The 18,691-nt window shown below is 50.7% G+C and overlaps 6 protein-coding genes across 6 annotated transcripts; 5 read left to right on the top strand and 1 right to left on the bottom strand.

The window, feature by feature from the left end:
• Positions 1-406: 406 nt before the first annotated feature.
• On the top strand, positions 407-1,450 carry CORC01_11287 (uncharacterized protein; the record flags this gene model as incomplete). Its single annotated transcript, XM_022622913.1, has 1 exon — positions 407-1,450. One exon carries the CDS (start codon positions 407-409, stop codon positions 1,448-1,450), a length of 1,044 nt encoding a protein of 347 aa, XP_022470587.1.
• Positions 1,451-3,918: 2,468 nt separating this feature from the next.
• CORC01_11286 (calpain family cysteine protease) lies at positions 3,919-6,782 on the top strand (the record flags this gene model as incomplete). Its single annotated transcript, XM_022622912.1, has 2 exons — positions 3,919-5,297; positions 5,354-6,782. 2 exons carry the CDS (start codon positions 3,919-3,921, stop codon positions 6,780-6,782), a joined length of 2,808 nt encoding a protein of 935 aa, XP_022470586.1.
• A 490-nt stretch (positions 6,783-7,272) lies between these two features.
• On the top strand, positions 7,273-9,111 carry CORC01_11285 (uncharacterized protein; the record flags this gene model as incomplete). The annotated part of the gene is made up of 4 exons (XM_022622911.1): positions 7,273-7,586; positions 7,702-7,833; positions 7,933-8,761; positions 8,821-9,111. 4 exons carry the CDS (start codon positions 7,273-7,275, stop codon positions 9,109-9,111), a joined length of 1,566 nt encoding a protein of 521 aa, XP_022470585.1.
• A 632-nt stretch (positions 9,112-9,743) lies between these two features.
• On the bottom strand, positions 9,744-11,463 carry CORC01_11284 (C6 zinc finger protein; the record flags this gene model as incomplete). The annotated part of the gene is made up of 2 exons (XM_022622910.1): positions 9,744-11,076; positions 11,225-11,463. 2 exons carry the CDS (start codon positions 11,461-11,463, stop codon positions 9,744-9,746), a joined length of 1,572 nt encoding a protein of 523 aa, XP_022470584.1.
• A 2,426-nt stretch (positions 11,464-13,889) lies between these two features.
• On the top strand, positions 13,890-14,328 carry CORC01_11283 (uncharacterized protein; the record flags this gene model as incomplete). Its single annotated transcript, XM_022622909.1, has 2 exons — positions 13,890-13,983; positions 14,078-14,328. 2 exons carry the CDS (start codon positions 13,890-13,892, stop codon positions 14,326-14,328), a joined length of 345 nt encoding a protein of 114 aa, XP_022470583.1.
• Positions 14,329-15,010: 682 nt separating this feature from the next.
• On the top strand, positions 15,011-16,131 carry CORC01_11282 (uncharacterized protein; the record flags this gene model as incomplete). The annotated part of the gene is made up of 2 exons (XM_022622908.1): positions 15,011-15,236; positions 15,308-16,131. The coding sequence occupies 2 exons, from the start codon at positions 15,011-15,013 to the stop codon at positions 16,129-16,131; spliced, it is 1,050 nt and encodes a 349-aa protein (XP_022470582.1).
• Between the last annotated feature and the right edge of the window lie 2,560 nt (positions 16,132-18,691).

Here is an 18,691-nt window from a genome sequence, read left to right as displayed (position 1 = left end):
AAGTCAATTACAAGAGTCAGAACCTCTTCTAGATAGAACGAACGAAGCCACACCAGCGTTGCCTACGTGGCAATACCTGTCGGTCATGCGCTCAGAGAATTTCACCGGAGCCCCCGACGGATTGCTGGCCTGGGGCTCATTCATGCCCGCTCGGACGAATTGGAAGCTTCCACCCTCCAACGCCTTGAAACCTCGCAGCTTCTAGTCATCCGAAGTTTCCAAGCTAGGAGGTTCATGGTGCCGGGTGGCGCCAACGTTAAAGCTGCCCAACTTGAACCCATGATTTGTGGGAATATAATGCCTTTCGCGTAACCCCCGGCAAGGAAACTGGAACAAGACGAAACGTCTTTTTTCCTTGACAAAACGGCCCTAGTATTGGCGAGAGCGCTCTGCATAAAGAGTCATCATGGGCCCAGGTTTCTCGCTCTTGGGGATGATTGTCGGGGTGTTGTCCATTCTCTACTATGCAAAACAAACGCAGAGAATGACGGGCCTCAAATTCGACGCAGAGTTCTGGGCGGTTGCCGGACCGCTGATTGCCATCCGACCGCCAAAGGGGCCTGCCAATGCGTTGGAGCTCCGAGCCAGCGTCAACGCAGGTCTTTCGGCCATGTTTAAAGACGCGCTGCCGGAGAGTATAACAGAGACCAAGCATGCGGTCAAGTCATTCGACGGCGAGACGATTGCGCTTCACCAATTCACGCCGAGCACAAACGAAACCACAGCCACAAGCAAGCAAGCGGCATTCATATACGTCCATGGAGGAGGGATCGTGGGAGGAAATATCGAACCATACAGCCGGCCGCTCGCCGCGAAAGCCGCCCTGGAATCCGGGGTTCAGATGTTCGCCGTCGAGTACCGTCTAGCTCCCGAGTATCCATATCCGACACCCGCCGAGGATTGCTATGCCGCTCTAAAGTGGCTGAGTGAGAAGGCAGGCGACCTGAACATTGATGCGTCTCGCATAGGCTTGTACGCGTTGAGCGCCGGCGGCGGCATAGCAGTGGGAGCAGCGATGATGGCGCGGGATCGGGGCTTGTCGCCACCCCTAGCAAAGCAGATCCTCATCTACCCGATGCTAGACGACAGGACCAGAGTTACAGCAGAGAATCCTCTTTCAAAGTTTCTCACCTGGACGGACAGGTCAAATCAGATTGGCTGGAACGCATACCTCGAGGGCAAGGCCGGAGAGCCAAGCATACCGCCGCAAGCGTCACCAGGACGAGCGACTGATGTCGCAGACCTCCCCTATACGTACATTGACATCGGCGGGGTTGATTTATTCTGTGCCGAGGCGGTGGCATTTGCAAGCAAGCTTGCATCAGCCAATGTGCAGATGGAGTTGCATGTTTACCCTGGCCTCCCTCACATCTTCGATCTCTTCGCCCCTACAATAGGACTCACGCAACTTGCTAGAGAAAATAGGCTTAAAGCGGTCAGGAGTCTTTGATGATAGTGATTCCAAAATAATAGACATAGACCGCTATCATTTCACATGTATTCTTTTTCCTTTTTGGCAAATATTGAGCTGTTTGCACTCACACTGATGTCTGTTGCTCGTTGGCCTTGGTGCATTATAACCATTTGAAACTTCCGGTATTACCGTACTTATCTAAAGACCAATACACGAAGGGAATGGCCGTGGAACCATGGCTTTTAGCCCGGCATTCAAGGTCCTTGGCTATGGCCTTCTGATCCAGCCGACCGGCAACATGACACAAGATACTGCCCATCTCGAAGCAGCATAGCTTATCTTCTGTCGCCCTTCTTTCAATGTCTAAACCATTATCTGAAAGGTCTTTGGGCAAGTGAAATACTCTAAGATCGCCCACAAAAGATGGAGGGTGGCCTGCTATATATTAGGAGAAATAGTTGGGCGCCAGCCTCCAAAAATCGGTCTCAGAGTTGCTCTCTGTCGGCATCAACATGGAAGAGTAACAACTACCCTGGCGTGTCACTGACCAACTCATCAATCATTGGTGCTAATTTCAAATATCATGGGAGTTTGTCGTATCTCTGTCTCATAAACTCAAAACTAGAAGTCTCAGCAAGCTTTTGCTGCCTTTTCATCTACCCACAGACAGCAGGGCACCATCCATTCAACTATTCTTAAAGGCAACTTGAGCGATTACCGCAACCTTTTTACACGGAGACTATCCATATGAAGGCCCGTGGATTACCGGGCCGAGGGCTATCATGGATTCCGCCGTCTACTGTTGAAGAAGAGTTACGAAAGGCAGCCTTGTTGAATCAGTGAGCCCTGATCAGAGTAAAGTCTTTCAATCGAGGGTTCCTATCAGCGCCCCTTAAACCCGCCTCAAGTATCTCGAGGAGTATCTCTAGGAGAGAAAATCCTCATCTGAGAAGAGGATGGTTTATGGTGTTGGGCTCACCGCAAGCCCAAAGAGATGGCTTAGCCAAACGAAGGAGGGTTTTGGACTCCATCTTTGGGATACGAGCTGAATCCTTCATGAGAGATCGTCTGTCCTGGGACGGAAGAGACGGTAGACAATAGTTGATGTTGGATTTCATTAAGTAAGGTAGGGATAGACATAAAAGCCGCTTGAGTTTCCTGCCGAAGTCAAGCTTCTTATACTTGAGGACTAAGTATTTTCTAATTCCCCGTCATATTCCTTGAGTGTCATACAATCTAGACCATCTCCAACCCCCGAACATAAATCAGTATTCAAGATGCCGTTCACGAACATTCTTGCTGCTCTTGGCTTTTCTGCCGCTGCTTCCACTACCACCAATAAGGCAAATGAGCAATTGCGACCCTTTCAAGGGCATTACGGCGAAGGCTTCTGACTTGAACCAATTACTGTGCTTGTCGACAACAAACCAAGGTGCATTATCGGAACATCATCTACACGTGCACGTTGCATCATACCCAAATGAGGAGATCGGTCTTGAACAGGGAAAATTAGGCTTCTCAATCCCTATTAGCCTTTAGATGGCCTGCTGTCGACCAAGGTATACTCAGAATCAACGGTAATACGAAAAAATGCATCCGTGACATGAAGCCAAGTCATTGAATCCTTGCTTGATGTGCACGCTGTACCTCAGCCATATCTCTAGAACGGCACGGCAACACTGTTCAACCCTGTTTGGCTCACTCCCGCATCCAGAATGAGTTGGTCGTAAACGCTTGGGGTAGCAGCCTGCATTAGCAGCGGCTTGCATCTCGTGCATGCAAGGCTTCCCTCAAATCTTACGTGAGAGTCACCAGTTCATCGCGCGGGGTAATCCTCTTCACTTCACTGGGATGAGACAGCAGGCCTAGCTTCACGTTATCCGCCGTGCGTGGCCATGAAATAAACATTGGGGCCAGCCGCTTGCTTCGCTGTCATCAGCCCAAGCTCCATGGCGCTAACGCCTATGGCGCTACGATCTCACCTGATATGAGACCCTGAAGCTCGGCTGCAGGCTGGCCCCCAATCTGTGTGCTTTAACCTCTTGCTGCGTGCTTATAGTACGAATTGCCGAATGCAAGCTGGGCGCTAAGCTGCATATCAGAGCATGCTGGATTCAAAAATGTGCAGAACGCCGCCAGGCAAGCCGGCCGTTCCGATACCCAGGGTTCGTTCATGTCACTTAATCCAATCAATCGGTTCGACGTTGTTTCGCGTTTCAATATTGTAACACTCAAGTAACGCGGATCTAGGCATCCTCACACCCTAACATCCTACTGTCAGCACTAGATGCCGGGGTTAATAGCTCAAAATAATGTACTTACTTTCGCCGTGATGTACACCTACTGGACGTAAGATGTCAGATTCCTTGACTTAACTGCGGGGACTATTTAAAAGCCACCAACATGGCCAGTGGATCTCAAATGAGTGTAGTATCGAGTCATATTTCCTCTCCTAACCTGTTCTTGCGAAGATAATTTGAAAACCGTCCATTTTCACCGCCCTGATGTCAGAATTGACGACTCTATCAAACATGGCGACGTACGGAGATCCGCCAACACTGGTGCCTCTCATTCCTACACCAACTAAGCGGTCGAAGAAGAGTCCCCAAGAAGTCTTATCCGACTTCTGGGACAAGTTCCATTCGAAGTATCCGGGGAAGGTGACGTCCATCTTCCCTCGTGCCCTCTACTCCTCACTTCTTCCTGCTTTCCAAGAGAAGGGCGCATCATCCACCCGCAATGCTCAAGAGTCATATGATGCTGCCGCGCGCGAGTGCCGAGAGAAGGTCAAACGAATCATCCGGGAATGCGAGAGAACCAATGAGAAGTACACCGACGCCGACTTCGACATTGAACGTGATTCCAAGAGCAACTGCCTCAATGGTCTGATCCGCGACTGGGAGCAGGGGGCTAGCGGTGGTGGCGGCGCTGCGGAGGATGGACCAAACGTGAGCAGCTGGGACGTCAAGAACAGCCTCGACACCTTGAACGCGGCGCAGATCTTGGGTCCCAGCTCTACCATTCCCATCGATCCCACGGCCGTAAGCCGTTTTCTTGGAGGCGATGGTGGTGGTGGCTGGAACCCTTTTGCCAACGCAGCCGCTGGCAAGGGAGCCAGAGCCGCCTCTGACAGAGTCTCGAAGCGTCATGGCGTCCGCGGGAGCGAGTATTACAGCCCAGGCTCTATCCATCGCATTGACTGGATCTTTGACTCGCCGCAGTTTACGTTGAATGGGTACTCGTCTTCCGATATCAAGCAGGGTGCAAACGGCGACTGCTGGTGGCTGGCGGCGGTCGCAACCATTGCGCATCGCAAAGACCTCATGGAGAAGGTCTGCGTCGCTCGCGATGAGGAGTGTGGTGTCTACGGGTTTGTCTTCCAACGCGATGGCGAGTGGATCTCGACAGTCATTGATGACAACCTCTACCTCAAGGAGTCAGACTTTGACTATTATGGCGACGTCTACGATGCCAGTGGCAAGAAGGCTCGCCAGCACAGAAAGAGACTTCAGACGGGTTCTGATGCTCTTTATTTCGCCCGCTGCGAGGATCAGAATGAGACTTGGTTGCCACTGCTCGAGAAGGCATACGCCAAGGTCCATGGAGATTACGAGGCTATCTCGGGGGGCTGGCCCGGTGAGGCAGTTGAAGATATGACAGGCGGTGTCACTTCAACTATTGCCACCAACCGGGTACTGAGGAAGGACAGACTGTGGAAGGAGCTTATCAGCGCGGACGGCGAGTTTGTCTTTGCCCTGGCTGCTATGGGAACCGGTTGGGACTGGCAGAAGAGCGGACTCGCACTGGGACACGCATATTCGATCCTCCAGTCACGCGAAGAGGTTGACGAGGACGGCAAAAAGGTCCGCCTCGTTCAGATCCGGTAAGATGAGTTCCCAATTCTGGACGACCTGCGTTTCCCTGACACATCTCTCGCAGAAACCCATGGGGTGAACGATCCGACGGCGGTGTCGGCGAATGGAACGGACCTTGGTCCGATGGCTCCAAGCAATGGACGCCGTACTGGCTCAAACGCCTCAACCACACCTTTGGCGATGATGGCGTCTTCTGGATGTCATACCAAGACATGCTCTCAACCTTCATGTACATCCACCGCACACGTATCTTTGACGAGAAGTGGACCGTTGTGCAACAGTGGACCTCGTCCAACATATCTTGGGTTACGGGTTTCCTTCAGACAAAGTTCGTCGTTAAGGTCAAGAAGTCGGGCATGGTCGTCATCGTGCTGACACAGCTCGATGACCGTTACTTCCATGGGTTCGAAGGACAGTACTGGTTTGAGCTACACTTTGTCCTTCAGCAAGCCGGCTCATCGACTTCCTCGGCCAGCGAGAAATCCAAGGACGAAGAGAAGAAGAAGACGGATGCCCCCGAGCCGGAGCAGATCTGTCGCGTCCGTCCTGTGCACAAATGGGAAAACCGCTCAGTGAGCTGCGAGGTTGACCTGGAGCCAGGCATCTACGAGGTCCTCCCCAAGGTCACGGCCGCTCGGAACAGCGACGGCGACGGGTCCACCAAGCCTGTCGAGGATGTGGTCAAGGAGTACGCCGAACGCAACCCACAGAAACTGCGACAGGTCGGCCTACAATACGACATCGCACACGCCAAGGGTGGCGTGCGTGACGAGGACGAGCTCGTGGAGAAGAAGAAGCTTGATGCGAAGCAAAAGAAGGAGAGTAAAAAGGCGAAGAAGAGAAGAAGGCAGAAAAAGGCACTTGGAATCGCGGCCAAGGCGCTTGAGGACTCGGCAAAGGTCGTGTCTGATCTCGCGAATGAGGGGAAGAAGACTGAGGAGAAGAAGGAGAGCAAAGACACTGCCGAGAAGGAGGGGAAGAAAGCTGAAGAAAAAGAGCAAAAGAAGGATGGCGATTCGACTGAGACCAAGAGCTCGGAGAAGGATTCCACTGGTAGCAGTCTGAAGCCTACTGAAGCAGAGAAGCCAGCAAGCCTAACTGCGTCGAAACCTGGTGATGGCCCAACTCAAGAGCCAAAGAAGGGCGAGGAGAAGGATTCAGAGGAGAAAGTTGACAAGAAGGAGAGCGAGAAGAAATCTGAAGAGTCCAAGCCAGCCGAGGAGACCGTCGCCACTAAATCAAAGGCTGAGGACGACTCTGAAGAAGCGCCTGCCGAGGAAGAAGAGGCTTCTGATTCAGACTCTGATGCTGAGTCCACCGTCTTGGACGACAATGAGGAGCTGACAGGAACGCCATGGAACGCCGTCTGTGTCTTGGGCCTGCGTGTTTACGCTCGGGACCCCGAGGTATCCATCAAGCTGGTCAAACCGAGCGATGCCGAGGAGGCCTCGAGCTTGATCGTCGATGGAGAGGCTGCTGGTGCCACTGCTTGAAAGGTGTAAATAATGATTACCATGACCGTTATGACAGAGGTGGGTAAGACGTGTAGGAATCAGGATTGATGTCTCTTCTCGCTGCTTGGAATTTGTCTATGCAGTGACGCGTAATAGGGGGACTAGCAGGGCCGATTGCCCAGATAGAGGACCCCTGAGATTGACAGAAGCAACCATCAGATAGATGCTTCCCGGTAGGACTACGTCCAAAATTTGAGAATACGATTCTTGAAGAGACCAGACTCTACAGAAGCGCATGTAAACCAATCTCACCACCAGCTATTTTCTGTTCTGGCAGATTCGAGGTGGCTCACAGACGCTGAACGCTTATCTCGAGGGATCCGACGACTGGACCAGGAACTTCACGCTATTCCTAATCGGGTTATCAAAAGCGCATCTGGTGGGAGCAATGTGATTGAGTCAAGTATTGGCGCATCATCCAACTTCTTCACTGCCTTTCATGATCCGAAAAAGTTCAAACCTGTGAAAAATGTCTCTCCGATCGAGCGTTTCAGCATGTCTACTCCACTTGGCTTTGCTACTGGCATTGATCAGCCATTGCAATGCTTCACCAACGCACCTTCAGTCGTCCAGCGCAGCGAAACATTTCCCCGCTACGGCCAGCATCCCGGGCTTCTCCCTCAGACTCGGACCCGACACGGCTAGTGTGTGCAATAGTTCGACCCCCGGTATCACCGGCTTCATTGACGCCATCGACGGTGATGATGAGAGTCATCTGTTCTTTTGGCTGTTCGAAAGTAAACACCGTCCTTCCAATGATCCCGTTATACTATGGATGACTGGGTTAGTATTTACTATTGTCTTACCTCGATCAGCACGCTCTATCTCGATGATCTTTTGCCTTTGCTGAGCCTCTAATACTTGTATGAATGCTAACGTTGTCTTCGAACTTTGCCAGCGGTCCAGGAGCGTCTTCAATAGGTTACGGCAATCTCATGGAACTTGGCCCGTGTCGAATTGCGCCAGAAGGCGGTTATACCATAGATAATCCGTACGGCTGGAATACGAATGCGACCTTGATCTTTGTCGAGTAAGTTATAATTTGTCTTTTGAAAAGGACCTTGATCTTAGGTCTACTCTTCATAACACGCAGAGACGCCGAACTGATGCTTACGTGATCCAACTCTAGTCAGCCAGTAAGTGTCGGCTATTCAACAGGATCCAACATACCCAGAGGTCTGCAAGAAGCATCTCAAATGATGGATCAATTTCTCCGCCAGCTCATGATCGCCTTCCCTCAGTATGCAGACCTTGACTTCTACATTGCTGGAGAGTCGTATGGTGGATCATGGGTGCCGGCATTGGCTTCCACGATACTTGATAACCAGGCAGTTTCCCACCATAAAATCCCCCACAACCTCAACAGCAATTCCGCTGCTACGGATTTCGTGGTTCAAAATAACGGACAGCATGGGGCGTGGGAACAGTCACCGACCCATCTACCGTCGTTGGTTTCGCCCATCAACTTGAAGGGGATTCTCATCGGCAACGGACTAATACGCCTTCGTGTTCAGAATCCAGGAACTTTCGAAGCGCTATGCTCTGGGCCCGATAGTTTACTCAGTACCTCGCAGTGTCTGGAATGGGCGCCATTGAACCTATGGTGTGAGAAAAATCTGGGTGTCTGCGAAGGCACAGGCGATGATGAAGGATGGCTATCCCGAGCGTGCATCGAAACACACGAAAAGTGTTCTTCCATGAGCGGTTTCGTCGTTGAGAACATGAAGCGCAACCCCTACGACTGGAGACGAAGTTGCGATGACGGTCCTTCGGAGGAATGCTACGCTGAAATGGCACATATCGACGCCTTTTTGAATCAAACCAAAGTCAAGGTCGCCCTCGGAGTTGATGAAGATGTCTCATTTGAGGGTAGCTCGTACGAAATCCTCAAGCAATGGGAGAGGGTGGGTGACCTGTGGAAGTCTAGTGATGCATACGTTAACAACCTTTTAGATGAGGTAAGTAACCCGTGGACCAACCGAAAGCCTGTGCGAGAACTCGTTGACACCTTGGGTAGGGAATCCGTGTTCTCATCTACGTAGGTGACAAGGATCTGTATTGCAACGCAGCTGGAATGCGGCGGCTAGTCAACGAAGGGCTCGCTTGGCACGGCCATCCCTTCTTCCGCTTTCGAGAGATGATTCCTTGGTACCACGAGACTAAGCAGGCCGGCAGATGGAAGTCTTACAAAGAGCTTACCTATGCCGAAATATTCAACTCTGGTCACTTGGCTCCGTTTGACCTGCCAGCTGAGTCTGCATCACTTATTAATTCGTGGATTCGGGATGGACACCCGCCAGCACAGTAAATCGGACACAGCGCGATATGTATACCACATCGGCTTACTCTCGACAAGGAGTTAACGAATCTATCGAGTTCCATTTGTGTAGTTTCCGCCCGTATTATTTCAATGTCATAGGGTCCAAAGAATTGAAGCCGTAATTTGACCTAGAGCACAAAATTTGACAAAAAAAAGCTTTGATTGTAGAGTTTCTTCTTAATGGCCTCGTTCTACCTTAAGGAAGTGGCGATTGCGGCAGAAGATAGGTCCAACATCCTAACCTTGGACTGACTTTATGCAAGGTAGGGTATATTGATAAGGCAGAGGCCTGGTTGCTGACACATGTGTCCGGAGCCCAATAAAAATGTCATCCACCCACCTTTACTGATCCTTGAGTTCAAGCCTGATCAGTGGCCAAGGCGGAGTAGATATTGGCGAATGATGAGACCTGTGGTTCTACATTTTTGTCACCTTACGGACAGTAGTTGTGCCACCGCTAAACAGAAAACTGATGATCCGTTCGTTCAAGTCACCACACTAGACTGCGTCAATAGTAATAATATGTCATAATCATCAAACATAAATTTGGTCCAGTCTATGGTATTTGCATTCTGTGTGCATAAGGAGATTGTAGATGTAGCAAGGACATGATGAACTGCTCAATCAACAATCTCAAATCGCTCAAGGTCTGCACTAGTTTGGTTCGGTGAAGGTGTTGGTCTCGCTTCGCACATGCAAACTCCGGCCTGGGCGGGGAGGCACATGTTCTCCCTTGGAAGACCTGGAAGCGGCTTCAACCTCAGGTTCTTTAACGTCGTCTCCAAATGCGAACATCTTGTTGCAGCTAGTGAGATTGAAGGGAGATAGCCGGTATCGAATGTGAAATAAGGAGACCCCTCGAAGGTTGCAAGAACCTCTGGATCCACAATCCCTGCATCCGTGGAAATTGCTTTGAAGGCCGCCAGATGATTTTCGTAGTCGTACCCTCCGTCGCCGAACGCCGTATTCAGCCATATCCTGCAGCATTCGTAGCGTGATAAAAGAATGTATTGCAACGTCTTTGTCAGAGTCTCTAGACCGGGCACAGAGTCGCTCGGTGGCGATGAAGGACGGGCCTCGAGCTCGTCAAATAGGATTTTCCACTGATCTAGTGATGATGCGAGTTTGGCTTGCTCAACGAGTAGATTAGGCGGCACAAGTTGGTATTCTTCAGGGTGTATTCTATAAGGGTCGCCATTCCGCACCAGCCGCATGGTGCGACTGAATATGTCGTCAATCATTATTCGGGCGTCGGAAGATGTTGAAAAGCTGCTTGGAACTGGATGTTCAAGCCCTTCTAGATCGGGAAAGTCCTTAGGATCGACCGCATGTAGAAACGCGAAGATGCTCAACCGTCGAAACAGGGGCAGTAAGTGTTCTTTAGTCCAGGCGTAGTCTCTAATTGTAATTTTTAAAAGTTCAAATCCGTGCTTGCAGTGCTTGATCGCTCCGTCACGGTTTGACTGTAAGAATTCGACGGTTATGAAAAGTAGACAAGCAAGCAGTACAACGGGGCTTCGCTCAGCTGAGGTCATGGTCCTGAGGTCGTGTATTGCTGCATTGTAATGTTGCAAGGCGTAAAGTTCGTCCTTCAAGCGGAGCTCTTCAGCCATCTCTTCCTGGAAGTGGACTCGTTCGCAGAGAGTGCTTATGGCTATGACGGAGTGACGTGCTGCGGGCTCGAAGCTGGTAAACTGCATCACCAGCTTGGACCAGAAATGGGGATTCACCGCACCCGACATGTAAGGGCCTGCTACCTGGCAGAAGTACTGCAAGGCCCTGCCCTCACCGACGCCGTGTGCCCCTGGGAAGACATGGTGTGGCCGGTAGCGGCGGAGCTCGGATTTGTTTGCTGACGAGGTGGTTACTGGGCTGTAGCCATCGCATTGCCGGCCGGTAGCAGTGCAGCGCTTGCAGGTCGGTTTGGTCTCATCACACTTGACTTTGCGTATCCTACTCAATTACGAAGAGTTAGATAAGAGATATCATCTGGAGGCTAAGAGCCCACTGTCTTAACCTCACTGTATATCGGTTTATAAGATGGGACCTCTCAGGCACACTCACTTGCATGTTATGCAGCCAGTCCTAGTTTTCCGACTACCCTTTCGAGCCATTGTGTCTCCGATTCAGGTCGTCTGCGTAGGCCGCGACCCCGACTGGGAAAGCCTCTCCACGAGCCGAAACGATCCAGGGAAGCCACCAGCCGTTCTCGTGACCCCTAAGTGGATGAAGGAAGTATGACCTGGCCGTGTAATGTTGACCAACACATTGGTAGCAAGCAAGCGTGCGGAGAAGAAGGAATTCTGGCGTCTGGAGATAATAATGCGGATGTTCCTTCATGGTGCGTCTGCGGGGCGACAAGGGTCCAATGCGAGCCAACCAATACTAGCAAAGCTCTGGCCATCCAACAATGAAGAGTGACGACCAGTGTATTTGATTGGCCGAGCTGCTGAAGCATGAGACTGGGCTCTTGACAAAGTCTCGAACTGAATGAGACATGAGCCATGTGTCTAAATCACCGAAAATTTGTGATGATGTGTTTGTTAGGACGTAGGGCTGGTCGTTCCAATTGTGCGTCCAGCTGGACTCTTAAGGGCAATCGGAACATAAGCTTATGTTCAAAATGGGCGTCTTCAGGATTTGGTGCGAAGGCTTAGTGACTCTCATGTCACCATATGATTAGGCAGCCACTTCTCAGCCGTCTGCGAAGCTATCTGACCAGCTTATGTGGCATCATCCCAAAGGAGTGGCCCATCGCTAGTGAGTTTGGATGGTCGATTCCTTGCATTGATCCAACTAACCCTCTAATTGGTTACTTGCATCTTGAGCAGATGCTGGGGCTTGTGCCAATAATAGTGAGACTGTTGCCTCTCACTCACCAGTGTGCCGTGATCTTACTGAATCCTTCTTGAGGTATCTCAATCAAGGAGTTAAAGTACAACCATGAGGATCGGTTCAGTTACTGCAGGCCTGGTTGATTGATCAAAAAGATCCATGCTAATATATCTCTGCGAATCTCAGTCGCTGATATCAAACGAGCGATTTAGTCCGTGAACTCCATTCTCAGCACACGTTGATATGAGTGAAAGAACGAGAAGAGATACGGCAACAACGAATCATTCAATTACAATTTCTATCTTCGAGATTTCAGCATGAGGTCGCTGATGTGCCTATTTCAGCGTCAGAGTTGAAGCAGTAGTAATTCTGAACGAACACTTCGTGTTTGTGAAATAAGAGGAAGTCGGTGAACAAGACCCCTGTTAATTGCACGCTGATTTGTTCTAACGTGCGAAGAGCGAGAAAGTTATATTTGGATGGGGACACTAAGTTGGGCACCAGAATCACAAGCTTACTCAATTGAAAATTGTCCTCTCGTCCATATCGTTGGTGAATTGCCCAAGCCGGCGGTTTCCAGTGTCTCAAGTTTCTTACATCTGGAGCTTTCCCTGGCTTTTCAATCTACTAGAAGTTTGGACATTGACTATGTACATATGCAATCAAGCTAGGCACCAAACTTAGCTTTAGAAAGCAATAGCTGTATAGTTTATAAACAGGACTCTGATAGAGATTTACATACCTGAAGTCAGCTTCACAATCCTTCTAAAGAAACCACCCTCGGATTGTGGTCTTCAAGCTGAGGAAATTATTCAAGCCGAGAACTGATGAAGGAAGCCGGAGGTGCATGTGCTGTTCCAGACATAGACCCGGCCATTCTCCTTGTCTTTCATAGCGCTGAACGTTGGCGGGATGCTTCGAACGGTCCGACATAGTGGATTGTGGTTCACGTGTCAGTTGAACGCTTCCCGCTCATCGGTTTCCTCTTCGGTCTCGTCCACCAGCTAGCAGTATAACATCGGACAAATCCCGGACTGGATTTCGCGGACTGAAGCTCAATTGTTCTGCATGATCTCTGAAAGCCAACAGCTCTTTCCTATTGGCTCGCTACCAATGGATTGGGTCCTCCTCGTCTTGGCGTAGGTAGTTGAAAAGAGATTTAAACCTCTTGGTGACATCAATCAATTTTCAGGCCCTTCTTCTAACATTGCATGATTTGACTGGAGCGTAGAATTGCTGCCTACTGTTGCCATGGCGACTGAGAATTTTCACCCCTCTCTGTGCGGCACAGCTGCGCTATTTCACCAAAAGCCCTTTAGTCTTATGGCAAGGTTCAAGTATCTAGGGTCGGTGTGAGAGTGATGAAAAATCTCTCGGAGCAGAGTTGTCATCTTGTTTCCCTTTTACCAAACCCACCTTACACCGACAACCATGAAATATCCCAAGGCCGAGAGTGCTTTCACAAGCACATGTACTGTCATCCTGTTCTTTGCAACCTTGGTGACTGCAGTCACTCCCATACCCTCTGTTATCGCTACCACTGGAAAGTGTAAGCCCCACACTTGGGCGGATCCTACAACCCCCGGCCGTCCTGCTGCCACGATATCGCGCGCATGTCCAACTCACACAACAGTTCATGGGATCAGAGGTGCTGACACACAACCCGGAGAGATCAACTGCCGCGACACCGGTAGAACGCGTGAAAATGTTGGCCCGGAGACCTGTCAGAAGCTCGCAGACTTTTACTCGATTACACTTGAAAAGTTCTTCCTTCTCAACCCGTCTCTAGACCGCGACTGCAAAAACATACTTCCGTGCGCCGAGTACTGCACTGCTGGATGTAGGTACATTCAGATTGTTGGCAGCACTAATTATTTCGGGAACTGATGACGCTGCCTACACTTTAGTCGTCGAACCGAAGCGGGCGTGGGATGGCATTTGTGGCCCGTCGCGCCCGGGGGTTACCTGCATCGGAACAAACGGGCAATGCTGCAATTCGGAAACTTGGAGGTGCGGAAAGAGAGAGTAAGTGAAATATGCCCCGATTCCATCTATGCATAATATATGTTTTTCGCCAGAAGTTCACGACACTGACCCATGTTCCCATCTTTCAGCATAGACTGCGCTCCTGGAACCTGCTGGGAGGGCGTTTGCTGGGGTCACAAAGTATATACGACCGATGGCACATGCGGATACGCAAATGGGAATCGCAAGTGTGCTGGAAAGCAGGGAACTTGCTGCAGCATCTACGGTCGCTGTGGAAGATACGCAGACTTTTGCGGTGCAGGGATCTGCCAGTCAGGAGAGTGCGAAAGCCTACAACCCCATCTGGATGTCTTCCTTTTGAACAGACAGATGTGTCGTCCCTGAGCGATTCCTGTACGTAGACAAACGCAGAAGCTTAGACCGTATGCCATTCAATATTGGGGGCATCCATCAGCCCATCAGCTAGTACTCTGCTACAAGGAAACGCACTGTTCATGCACGATATTCTACCGGCGGCCAACTCATTTACAGGTCCTTTGAAATTTGAGCTCCATCAGGCTCGTGATTACATGTAATTACCAGCTTCATCTTGGAGTCTAGCGAATGTGGGACCACCTGGAATGTAAAGTGAGGGGCAAATGCAATAGAAACCCCACCTCCATGGGTAGCCTTAATTCGATCGCACGGCTCTCTTGACAAAACTAGAACTAATTCATGTGCAATGAGAAAGAAATAAGCTTAATTCAACGGGCGGTGCCTCACGAAACACTCAAAATTACCTTTTGAAGAGACAAAAGCCCATTTGATGGCTTCTCGACAGCTCAAGTGGGGATGAAAAGAGGGCGGAAACCACTTCCCGTGCCCCTCGGTGGCTAAATAAATTTCCGGGGACCGCTTTACTCACGAGTAGAAATCAAGGTACGCAGACGTCATAGAACTTGATGAAAGTAGCTTCGTTAGTCACACGTCAACCACACCAACAATATTAAGAATCGCAGCGTCTTTCGAGATTCAGGAAAGCCAACTCTCCAGACCAATTCTTCTTCTTACGATACCAGCTGCCATCATGCCTGCCAAGATCTTTCTCACAGGAGCCACCGGCTACATTGGCGGCGACGCCCTCCATCAGCTATACCAGAAGCACCCCGACTTCGAGTATGCCCTCCTCATTCGAACTCGAGAGAGGGCGAACAAGGTGCTTGGAAAGTTCCCGAAAGCCAGGGTTGTGATCGGAGGGCTCGATGATTCACAGACCCTGGAGCGCGAGGCAGCATGGGCTGATATCGTAATCCGTGAGTTGCGTCGTCTGCTCCCTAGGCGCATTCCAGTATCTGCTCCACTAACACATAGTCACCTTACCCAGACACCGCCGACTCATCGGACCACGCAGGTGCAGCCAAAGCCATCGCAAAGGGTCTTGTGGCAGGCCACTCACCGTCCCGTCCAGGATTCTGGTTGCACACGGGCGGCACCGGCATCCTGACCTACTTTGAATCGGAAGTCAAGAAGACGTTTGGCGAGCACGACGACAAGGTCTTCAACGACTACGGTGGTGTCGACGAGCTCGTCAATTTGCCAGCCGCCGCCTTCCACCGCAACGTGGACGAGATCGTTCTCGAGACCGGCAAGAAGCACGCCGATTCTGTCAAAACTGCCATCGTCTGCCCGCCCACAATCTACGGCCAAGGGCGAGGCCCAGTGTCGGGCAGAGGTAGGCAGGTCTACGAGCTAGCCACTTTTGTGCTGAAGGAAGGATATAGTCCCCGCATCGGCAAGGGGCTTGCTCGGTGGAACAACATTCACATTCACGACCTCAGCGTGGTATTCGAGTTGCTGGTCGAGGCCGCGCTGGATCCATCTCGAAAAGACGACAAGGAGATCTGGGGAGCTAATGGGTACTTTCTCACAGAGAATGGCGAGCATGCTTGGGGCGATTTGGCGGTGCTGGTTGGGAGAACGGCCTTCGAGCAGGGCTTTATCAAGGGAGGAGAGCCTGAGGTTCGGGAGCTGTCGTACGAAGAGGCCGTCAAGTCATCTGCTGGATTCGAGGCAGCTAGCTGGGGCTTGAACTCCAGAGCTGCCGCCTTGCGAGCTAAGAAGATTCTCGGATGGAAGCCACAGGAGAAGAGTCTTGAAGATGAGGTGCCGGCTATCGTGAAATCAGAGGCGGCTAGACTGAAACTCTAGAAGCGAGAATTACTATGTGACGATGAATGACAATCGGCCACAGAAAGGTGCCATTCCACAGACTTCTTGCACCATCATAGAATCGGGTGACTCGTCACCGAGAAGTAACTGTTTTAGGCAAAGAATAAAGTAGGTTAAAAGACATCCTGATCATGATTCAACAAAAACCATCAGTTACCTAGAGCACCTTGGTCTCTATCTATATATTCAAGGCATCAAATCACATGTCTAAGGGAACTTGAAGCTTCAACAAATCGACTGGACATAACACAACAGCGAGAAGTACCCACTGTCAGCAGCATTTTCCCACTCCCAATATGTTACTCAAGGCATGGAACTCATCGTTCCGTCATGGGTGGACTCCCTGTACAAAAGGAGGCTAATAATCCAGTATCCAATGACCAAAGCAAAGCAGGAAAGGTATCAACGTTGTTCGATGGGGAACAAAGCGTGTGAGAGGTCACGGTGGACTAGCATTTGTGCTTCATTTGAGGGACATGTCAGTAACATTGGTGTCCTACCTTGGACTTAAGCATATGACTTTTAAGAAAAAGCACATTGATCGATGGGCAACATGAAGTAAGTGAGTCACGACTATGCACCTTTTCTGTAAATGTGGATAGTTTCATGTTACCAATGTTCTGCTTTGAAGACCACATCCATACTCCGAGACTTAAACCGCTGGCATCGATAAACTCCAACATTCCACTCAGTGTCGCAGTAGATCATCCCTCTGTTTTGTGGGCCCGGGTTGAGTCAATGATGACACTATGACTAGCCTGGCCGATGTGAATCGGGCTTTTAGGGCCAGGGAAGTCACCACAAGAATATAACCTTGAAAGCAAGGGGAATTTTGATGCTTTCACCGCTTCGCCATGCATCGAAACTTGTCGTCATTGGCGACTTTCCATCTCGATGTTGGCGGTTAGAACTGCGAACAGGGCTATCCGGAGGAGGAATCTTGAAAACCTCGCGAGTTAGTGTGGTTGCGGCAAGAGGTCCCGTGGAATGCGGCAGTTGGATCGCGTCACCAGAGACATCGTCTCCCTTGGAAAACTACCTCGCACCGTCGTACATAGGGCGACTGGATCCTATAGGTGTTTTTCAACTGCTCACTAACTATATGGTGCCGTTACAGATCCAAGACCGTTGAGATAAATGGGAATATTGCAGATCGGTCAGATGTCCCCTCGATACACGAGCTCCCGACCAGCCTCCAGAGGCAACTGGATTTTTCCAAGGGACGGCATTCATGTCGATAAGCTCGCTTTTTCCCGGTACGGTGACTGGAAGCTTTCGCTTTCTGGCAATAATTGACCCAGCAATTGTGAGTCGTTGAGCTTTCAGCTTTTTTCCACATCAGCTAGCCAGGGCATCGGGAAATTGCCTAAAGAGGACAATGGGAGATGCTTTGACGTACCCGCCGAATAGACTCAAGATCTACATGGGCCTAGTTCATCGCAAATTCGATGCCATGTTCTTAGCCCTTCGTATCGTGGGCCTGTCTCGGCGCGCGTGGCGATATTGATCCGCCAAGCATGGCACCAAACAGCCGACTTGTCACTTTGACTCTGGCATCTCACACAAGCTTTCGCACTTATGGGAGTCCATCGCAAGCTGATGTGGATATGGGCGCGCACCTGGCGGGCAGCGGGTCTTGCCTACCGGCGGCGGGACGCGGGTGAGACTACTGGCACGTTCACGGTCTAGCCTGTGCGCGATACCCATACATGTCTCGCGCGGAGCCACGGCGATGATGACATGGAGTCATCCCTCGTGTTATTTTCTGGTGAGCTTGAGCGAGACAAGGCCTCCACGAGCTGAACGGTAGTGATGGATCCAGACACAAGTAAAGTTCGGCCGGGCGGGGGCAGCGGGTGCTTTGACGGCGTGTTTTGCTCGAGTTCGAAGCCATCATCCACACCGAGAATCTTAACAACCTCAGCTTTTGACGTAGAGAATTCGAAACGACCTTGGCATTAAGGAAAAGTTGCAAGCGGACGACGAACGGTATGAGAAATCGGGGGGGCAGAACATTCCCATCTCCACAGCCCACACTCCCGGTAATCTGGAGTCCGTCTCAGTCGTCGAAATACAAGGGAAGGATTGGGCGGCGCACCGACTGGCACGTCATCTACCATGATCCTGGGTTCGTCCGGCACGAAAGAGCCCGCTTTTGAGGCTCTGCGACACATATCTTGCAGGGAGACGACAAAAGCCGAGCCAATTTTTCCCATGCGGTCTCACGATTCTGACAACTTCACCTCAGCTCAACCAAAGATGGGACGAACATCCAGATTCAGAGCCGTGGCGCGCTTGTTTCTCGTTTGCATCTTGATGCAGGGTTTTTCTGAAGACTTCATCAAAATGTGACTCGGACATGCAGGAAGCGGACTTTTAGTCTACTAGGACTGCCCACTCTCTCGCGCGAAAGAACGCTTTCTTTTCCGCAAATTCCATTGGGACCTGCAGCAGCGCAGGTCTTCTAGATTGAGGAGACTTTCTTTTTCTTCGGCTTCCTGAGCCCAAGTTCCGCCCCTCCATGGGCCAATCCCACAAA

Source organism: Colletotrichum orchidophilum, assembly GCF_001831195.1.
Source record: "Colletotrichum orchidophilum strain IMI 309357 chromosome Unknown Scaffold_120.1, whole genome shotgun sequence".
Lineage (NCBI taxonomy): Eukaryota > Fungi > Ascomycota > Sordariomycetes > Glomerellales > Glomerellaceae > Colletotrichum > Colletotrichum orchidophilum.
Note: the sequence above shows the minus strand (reverse complement) of the source record. Positions and strands in the feature narration are given on the sequence as shown.